The sequence below is a fragment of the Anas platyrhynchos genome, chromosome 3 (assembly GCF_047663525.1).
Source record: "Anas platyrhynchos isolate ZD024472 breed Pekin duck chromosome 3, IASCAAS_PekinDuck_T2T, whole genome shotgun sequence".
NCBI classification, from domain to species: domain Eukaryota; kingdom Metazoa; phylum Chordata; class Aves; order Anseriformes; family Anatidae; genus Anas; species Anas platyrhynchos.
The window spans coordinates 36033062-36042610 of record NC_092589.1 but is presented as its reverse complement, the minus strand read 5'-3'; the positions used below and the strand labels follow the sequence as shown (position 1 = coordinate 36042610).

Genomic DNA, 9549 nt, shown 5'->3' with positions numbered 1-9549 from the left:
CTCCAGTGTAGCAAACTCAATGGACAATTCTTACTTTTCCTCAAAGCCTTGGCTTGCAGCCAGCTACAGGTTGGGAACTTGACAAAACACGTAGAGCAGTCTTACACAACTTACCTTTTCTATCTCCCAGCCATGTTCAAGAATCACACACAAATTTATAACTAAAAGTACCATATTAACTTGAGAGGAAATAAGGGAGGTACATGTTTCATAAATGAGGAAGAATTTCAATTCCAAACAATTTTAAAAGTTGCTGTAAATAATCACCTTGCTGTTCTTTCTTCTTTAATACATTCTGTTGTTATTACCTTTGAGCGTCTAGCTTCTAAATGATTAAGAAACTATTGCCACTCCTCTAGTTGCCCATTGTGAATACAGCCCACTATGATTTGGAATACAGCTACTGTAGGTGCAGAAGTTGCCAAAATGTATGAAAGAACATGTAGGATGTTTTAAAACTTCCATGCCAATCACACAGTGCACTGTATAGATTTGACTCGATAAGAGCAAGAACAACTTGTTCATTTGATTGCTGTATCTAACCTCATGATTAAGCTGACCAATACTCAGGCTACAGTAGATTTAGCCAGATTTGCTTACAAAATAAATCAATAAACTTGAACACAGCAAAAACGCCGTCCTCCCCTTTTAATCCGGCAGAAAATCCTGTTCATCTTCCACCAACTTAAATTCAGCTCTAAGTCACTGGTCTAACATTGGCATTTTCCCCATTCATATTTATTACATGAGCTTGCAGCAGAAATGGTGCAAAATAGCAAGACCTGTTGGAATAGGCAGAAAGGAATTCAAACTTTAATCTGATTGGTTTAATTTTTTAGCAGGAGGAAAAAGAATAAAGTTACAAGATTCTTTTAATATTTTCACAATGTTAAACTAAAACTGAGCTCTAGGCTACATGTGTAAGTAAATCTAGAACACAAAAGGGTTAAATAAGATCTTCTTTTAAGATACAAGAACTTAAGCTTTCTTTACGTTTAACAAACTTCACAGAACAGATACTGCAAAGGAACAACCCCGTCCCCAACTTGTTTGTTTAAAGTGAACATTGTCCATAATTCACATGAACTTTTAAGTAGTGTTCTCACAAGAGCCACCTTGAAACCATCTGTGCACTTGTAACAAGCTTAAAGAGAATATTAAGGAGGAACAAAATAGCATCTTCAGTATTAATGCAGAAAAGTCTCGTGTATCAATCAGAATGCCCATCAAATGTTATGAGTAGGGTTTTGTAGGAAAAGAAAGTGCGTTTCACAGCAGCAGCTGAAATCCATGCTTTTATAAATTCTTCACGGCAAATGTAAATAATATCCTTGGCCAGTCCCTTTCAACAGGACCATTTCCTGAAAATGCAACACATTACAGACGATTTTGCTGCTGGTTTCATATTCTTGAATAATAACAATAATAATAATAATAATTAAAAAAACCTCTTGCCTTTTGGATAGCTTGTGTTTTCTACTGATGGGACACTTCTGATTCGTGGTTAATTTATGCTAATACAGTCAGATGCTGAATGTGTGTGGAGATGTGGTTTGTTGTTGTTGTTCGTTGTTGGTTTTGCAATTAGTTCTCCTTGTTAAATGCTTCTACCAGTGTAATAATATGATTTGGCCGATAAGGAGTTAGTTACCTGCGACAAGTAGAATGGAGGATGACTCATACAAACCTTCTCCCAAAACACTGGGTTTTTTCAAGTGACTTGTTACTGCACCTCTCTGATGTTTTCTGTCTGCCCAGTATTCAAGATGAGACAAAATCTTTTCCTCCCTCAGGTTTTCTTACACATTTACCTGATTGTTAATACCTTACCAATGGACTGGGAAATTCACTCGGGATTTAGCTGGGCCACGTGAGTACAAATCCTTTTTACTTGCGTAACCCTGTGTGCAGCAGGAGACATGCTGAATATTATTTTTGCTTTTTTTTTGTTCACGAACTGACGAGACCGGTGCAATTCAGTTCAGCTCAGCTCAGCTCAATGCGACATACCATAATACGGAACCATAGGTCTAAACAGAGCCAAAACATCCTACTCCACGTAATGCTTCTCACGTTCACTTGCTATACTTGCTTTGCAATAGATGCGGGCAGAGATTTTCATGAGAGCGTTCAGCTGCATAGAAACAGGGCTGACGAAGCCCATTTGATTATCTCATTGACACTCTGGAAGCGAGGAATACAAACTCAATCTGACACAGGGTGTTTCACCGGTTGTTCCCCAATACTGTTACTGAATTCCGTTTGCTACAAAATGTCCTTTTTTTTTTTCCCCAATATATAAGTCTAGCTACAGAAAGTCAGTCTGTAGAATCCAGCCATGGCTACTGTGCTGTGAATTAGCCTTATTTGATCAATTATCAGATACCTGCACTTAGCAAAAGGCAAACGAGAGCCAATCAGGTTTCGGCCGGTGGGAACGGCTGCACTGCTCAATGTATGTGCAATCTTCACACGACTCAGAATCTCTGTGGATGCCATGTAAAATGTATGCACCATTTACTGCTCTGGGATGGAGTTGGCTTTAAAGTGAGATCATAATTTAACCGAGAAGAAAAAAAAAACATAAAACAAAAAAACCCTGATAGGTTCCTTATAGTAAGATAGATATAAAAATTTTTCATAAGAATCTCTGTCCCCCTTTCTTTTTGGCTTCCTGGGAAGAACCAGAAAGATGTTCCTACCCCAACAGAATCCCTGATGCTGGTGACACTGCCTAATTCAAAAGCCACACGCGATGAAGGCACGAGTGACCAGTCAGGTCTTCTGGGCTTAAGCAGCAGCAGCTGCTGCTCTTAGTAGTATTTCACCTCCTCAGGATTAACTAGAAGTGAAGAGGTGAAAGGCTGCACATTAAACAGTTTGTCTGAAAGCCATGTGCATAGCAAACTTTTACACCAGCTTCTACACAACTATTTGTTTTAACTCTGCAGCTGGAATGTTTCCAGCGTAAGGCTTTTACAGTGACTCCAGCAATAACAGAAGCCTTTGGATTTTTCTTGTTTTGTTTAAATCCACTAGCCATGCTCAAAAAATAATATTTCTTCATGTTTTAATTTTATACGGTGGCTAGCAGGCACCTTAGTAACCAGCCAGAAATCAATTTCAACCACCATCATCCCCTAAACTACAGTACCAGGACGGTTGGCTAAAGAAAGGAAACTGATTGGCTGTAGTCTGAAACTTGCCTAGTACAAGGTGTCTGGCTGACTTTGTCCTAAATAAGGCTAACATTAGTGAACTAAGAGAACAGCATTTGGTTGCAGTCTTGCACTCAGGAACATCCTTCGCCGATGCGTTGGCAAGATCTTCCTACTTTCCGATCCAGTTTCACCATTTTCATAATGGCTTCCTCACGCCCACGTCCCATGTGGTCAAATGTGCAGTCATGTTGTTCAGGCAGGCGATGTAACATACAGAACACATAACCTACCATGGAAAGGGGAAAGAAAAAAAAAACAAAAAACAAAGTTAAGGACTTGAAGAAAGTGGCAGGATCTTACCTGAATCAGAAGGGAGGTACCGAGGCATCACTCAGTTCTCAAAAATCAAATTTTACTTACTTTCCTGACATGGCATTAATAAATATCTAATTATTTACTGCATTTTCTTGCATATTTATCAACACAATTCAAAGCCCAAGTCACACTAATGTGTTTTTTTTGCCATCCTCGTATATTTAAGAGGAATTCCTCAGGCATTTGACACAGGGACACATCATGCCACATCATCTTGCTCTGTAGCTGAGAAGATGTAGGTTACTGTCTCTCTGTCTAAAGCTAGTCAACATTGCCTAGTTATCCAGGAGGTCATCTCCAGCAGCCACCTCCTTCTAGTCTACAAAGAAAATCAGTCTTTTGACTTTAGAGCAGTACAGAAATTGTCTCAAATTCCTTACCTCTAGGATGATAAAGTAGTGAGAAGAGTTACACAGACAGAGGGTTTACGTAGACCACTGTACATGAAATGAGGTATGCTATTGCATATGCCGCAATTGTTTTCCTAAATAATGGGTGCAAAGAACATCACACTGCCTCCCACTGAATGCTTTACATTACTGCCTCTCCTTGAATGCTCAAAAGACATTAAAGCCACAAAGGGATGACATTTGAGAGATGGAAAAGAATAAAAATGAGTGAATGACAGAGTATATGCATATAGCTGTACGTGTTTGTTGTGTATGCAAAATATTTCAAGCTCCTGAACTACAAAACATCAATTGTATGAGAGAACAACAGGTTACCTTTATGTTAATACCATTGTTATGAAAATGGAAAAGGACAAAGTATCACATACAGAATTATGTTAAAAAAAAAACACAACTGAAGAAAAATTGTTTCATCTTTGCTCTTTGTTTCAATAGTACCAGCTACAAAAATACATGTCTATTATCTGATTTTGAAACCCAGTTCTAGAAACAAAGCAAAAAAGACAAGTTTTCTGTATCGGTACGTGCAAGTTCAGGAATACAGATGTGATGCAGACTGAATTGAGATAACACTCTCTCCTTGTCATCATTGCCTCTACTTCAATCTCAATCTGGTCATACCACACTGAAACGTGATGAATATCTTCCGTGAGGTGCCAGAAATTCAAGGTTTGATTGTCAAAATGAAAATGTCTTCAGACTCTGGTTTCAATGCTGAATAGGCATTTTCACTCAATTCTCTCTTACAGAAAGCAAGGACCGAAGGCTTCCCTTCATTATTTTTGAAATAAGATTTCAAATTACTGAACCAGTGTCCACTGTAGGTACAAGAACACATCAACACCTGACTGGATCAGCTCAAAAATCGATTAAGTCCATCACCTTATCTGCAGTGGATGTGACAGAAGCAGATGCAAGAAATCCTGCAGATAAGGATCGGGCTGAAGTCATTTCAGCCCCCAATAGGTAAAGACTGGTTTAAAATCCTGATTATTTATTTATTTATTTTACAGATCCTCTCCACTTGGTTAACAAGCACATGTAGAAATGCTATTTAGTGTGATTTAAAGGAGATGCCGAATATATACACAATCCCCTGCACAGCTTCAGTAAGACCCTTTTGACAAGTTCAACAAATCTATTAAGGAAATACATTTAGAAGATGATTTATCAATTTTGAACACAGCCTTTCAGCTGCACCATCTCCTCACCTTCTACAAAGCCTCCTGGCCCTTTTTAGACCACAGTAGCTTCAAGATGTTCCTTTCTACTTCGCTTCCCCCAAGAAAATATTATCTATTCTCTACTTTGTCATATCTTTATCAAACACCTTTCAGTTCTTCTTAGAGTACCTGTTCTCATACAGGAAAAGCCGTACCATATACTATATTCATTCCAGATGAAACATGCTATTTATTTCTTCTGTTCATCAAATATTTCCTTATTCCTGAACAGAATTTCAATAACTGCCCAAAGAATGACAGGCGATTTTCATTTTTGATCCTGCTAATTTACAGTCTGAGGGAAAAATATTTCTAATTGCAGCAACTAAATGATCTAAACCTGCTATTCATGTATCTATTTAAATATGAATAGCTAACTAGAACTGATAATACCTAATAAATGAAAGAGTACCCAAGCATTTTCAACATCACTAAGGACAGGTTTGCATATATTAGCTGTTCTTAATGAAGGAGTTTATTCTTTTCAAAATAGCAATAGGGATCTTCTAAAGCCTCATTTCCAAACCAGACCTCAGATCTTTAGTCCCATTATACCAAATGCCTAAGTGACTTTGAAGATTGGAACTTTTATTTATTTATTTATTTATTAAGTTTTATTTAGAATTTAGAGGATTTGAATAGTGCTACATGGTAGCTAGTTGAATAACAGTAGTTTGGAACATTTTTTCATTAGTTTAGAGCAGATTTCTTCAATTAAGTTATAACTGCTCTATTCATTCCTGGCTTCTTCTCTCGTCTAGACATTAGGGTGGACATTCTGCAGTCTGCATGTGCACTAATGCCTTGTCTAGTCTCAGGACCATCAGCTTTTACAACAGTTAAATTATTAACTCATGTGCACTGGGACAGGCGGTCAATATATTTGCTTCTGTTTTGATCCTTAAAACCCACCCAGATTTAGAGATGAAACTTTGTGTCCTGAGAAGTCTGCTTTTTATTGTTATAAAGGAGAGTTAGATTAATGAGCTCTTGTGGTATATTTACTGTTAAGTTCATTATTGGAAGATATCAAATATGGGCTGTTTCTCCTAAAGGATTTTATTGCAGAAATGCTTCTTTCACCACACCATAGCTAAAAGGCAAAATAAATAACTTTCTGCTAGGGAAAAGAGCACTGGAAAAGGGAATCCATCTTCCAACTAAAGTTAGTTTACCGTAGCCATCAACCAAAATATGCTAGACTCCCACTTCAACCACAGAAGATGTCAATCTAGTAAATGCAATAATACATCTCACAGAATTGCAATTGTTTTCTGATGTTAGAAGTAGACTATGAATCATCTACACCTCAGGCCACTAATGCAAACATCTTGGGAAAACATTATTTAGTGCACCAAAACCTTTAAGTTCCTTTAAGTACCTGGGAAACTACTTCATGATTGATCATCAAAAATTCACTTCCATTTCATCACCAGAGCATCAACGGCTAAAGCCACGAGCGCATCAGCTCTGCCTTACTTGTAACCCTGTAGGTGAATCTTTTGCATAGGACATGCAAAAAAACATCAGTCAAAGGAAGTCTAAGATTGCCAGAGAACAACAAACCTAATTTGTTGGGTAGGAGTGATACCAAAACCAGACTGCATTTTCCTCATTCTTACATTCAAGAGCACTGACAAGACTAGAATATGGATTGATGGTAAGAAAAATATTTAAACTGAAACCTGAATTCAATTCATAACTTTGTCTTCAAATTCTGAAAGTAGGAAACTGTTAAAGTATCAGCAAAATACATGAAGCATCAGAAACAATTAAACAAAATGGCTTGATAATCCACAACACAAAACCAAATTGCAATTCTGGAGGGTCCCTGTTTTTTTTTTATTTATTTATTTATTTATTTATTTATTTATTTATTTATTTTTATATATTTAATTTTTTCTCTTTGTAAACTCAACAAAATGTGGTGAGACTCTCTGGACCATGGCACAAATGCCCATTAAGCAGACTACCGCGAACCACCAGAGAGGCACAGCACATGGTGGGAGTACTCTAGTGGAGATACTTGGCCAGGCGTGATGTCCTGGTCTCTTCTAACACACAGCTGCAGAACACCATACTGTTACAGAACATACAGGTAAATCTAATGATCCCTGTTACTCGAATAGCAACATAATAGAAAGGAAACACTTCCCACCCCCACCAAGATTCTGGTCTTGATCTTACTGATGAAACATTCAGCAAGATGCTAAAGGAAAACTGATTTCTTATTTGTGAGCATGTTTTGAGAAGTGGTGGAAATGCCAAGTAAGATTATTAAATATTTACGAAGCTTACATATTTACAAAGTGGCTTAAACACATTCAACAGTGTCCCTATTTGAAAGATCTTGCTGTATATTACCTAAGAAGTAGTTGCGTGCTCCCACAATTACCCTTTAATAACTGCCTCACATTCTTACTGTTGTAAGAATAAAGAGCATATTTAGACTTTTCCATACAGTACGTGTCATATACTTAATATGGCAGATGCATCTACTGACGAAAACTGAACCCCACTTATGTACAGGTACATTTCTGCATTTCTAGAAAGATCCAAGCCATTCAGATACAAAAATATAACTGCTGGCATGAAAAGATGAAATCTCTGATTACCACCAACTATCAATCTTCTTAATTGTTCAAGCTAGACATTTACTTTCATTGCTTTCGAAGACTCTCTTACATACCATACCAATCCCTTTCCAATTTGTTTGAAGAAGCTACCAATGGCAGGTAAAGGAAAAGAAGGTCAATACTACCACACAACACCAGAGTTACTAAAACTTTAAAACCATCTTACCTGCATGCTGGCAGCATTTATAAATTTAATTCTCCGGTCAAACTCTCAAAACCACCAGAATTTGCAGCTTAGGCCATTTCCAAATTTTATTTAATAAACAATTTGTGTAGATCTATACAGAGATTCTTCAAAAGTATCCTCAATAATGGCAAAGGCTTACTCCTGTACAGAATTGTACGCTGTGTGCTTTGGCTTCTTCATGTGCTTCCTAAGAAATTTTACCTTTCTTGCTGATTTGAAATTCCAATCAACAGAGTTTCAAACAGAACTTAAAAGCACCTTGTAGCCTTAAGAGATGAGGGCGCTGCAAAAATTCTCTGCTGAAGATGTATCATCTAATATGGTACATGTGAGCCTATATACAGGTTTCTACATAAAGTCTGTGTACCACACAAAGTACAAGAATAGATTTTAACGTATCTTTAAAAGGTAAACATATCTACGGGATATTAGGCAAAACAGCAAAATCACACAGATTAACCAACAGAGAAGATTAGCTCACGCAGTGACACATGCTGCTGCAGCACCGCTCATGGTAATTGGACATCATTTCCCCAAAGAGTGTAATTATCCCCGAAACAATGTTTATGCATCTCCCCCGTCCCTTCCAACTGGAAGGTTAGCTTAATTTGTTGGAAGCGATACCAGCAAAAAAGCTATTTTAAAAAGGGTGGGAGGGAAATCTATCCTTCTTTTTCAACTTGATATAAATTATTATTTTTCAAGAGACTTATGCAGTTGTTAAAGCACTGAAGCTAAAAACTGGTTTAATTTAACAAGACAATTTTTAAATCAAACCCTTTGCCCCCAACAGCAGTACCCGACAGGTAACACCACTGTACAAATAACTTAGGGGAGTGGGGGAGAGTTTTGTACAAAATTAAAAGTTACATGTTATGTAGGTGTAAAGAATTTCCTTTTTTGAATAATCACATGATCTTGAAAGTAATACATTCTGGAGGACTTAATATTACCACTATATTCATAAAAGGAACATTGACTGCTAAGTTTGTGTGCCCAGGAACAAACTGAAGCAACACCACACCTTGCCTATCGTTCCCAGGTTCGTAAGGTTATATCCTGTGGGATGTGGGAGAATGAACCCAAAGAACAGAAGGGAGGTTGGGAGATACACAGTAGGAAAGCAGAGTTGTGCCAAAAAGGCATCTTGGTGTCCAAGACTAGACACCCAATAAAACTGAGATATAGAGAGGTAACACTATTGCAAATGGTAGTACTCATATATTATTTCCATAGCCTATACGAGCATATATGCAAGTATCTGTTTCCTAGGCAGAATATTTACATTTTAGAGTAATGTGAAATCCTAAAAAAGTGCCTCTAGTGTCTCTTGAAAAAGGGCAGGTGGATGCTGCCCTGACATTGTAAAAGGGCCTTGTGTATAGGGTTGGACTTTTTCAAGAGACAGATTGGTATTAATAATTCTAGAAGTCTCTGTACACCAAGCCCACTGGAGCTAATATGCTCATCCCAGAAGCTAAGGATTTAATTAAGAGCCAAAGTGTATCCAGTAATTTAATTAAAATAGCAAACAATACTGAGTGATTTAATAATGTA

General features: G+C 37.4%; 1 protein-coding gene across 1 annotated transcript in view; it reads right to left on the bottom strand.

Moving 5' to 3' along the window:
* Nucleotides 1-791: 791 nt before the first annotated feature.
* ZFAND3 (zinc finger AN1-type containing 3) overlaps nucleotides 792-9549 on the bottom strand; it is a 132174-nt gene continuing 123416 nt past the window's right edge. The window contains exon 7 of the mRNA XM_072035702.1: nucleotides 792-3447. Within this exon, the coding sequence (XP_071891803.1) occupies nucleotides 3293-3447 (155 nt within the window). The 3' untranslated portion in view covers nucleotides 792-3292. The remainder of the gene's footprint in view (nucleotides 3448-9549) is intronic.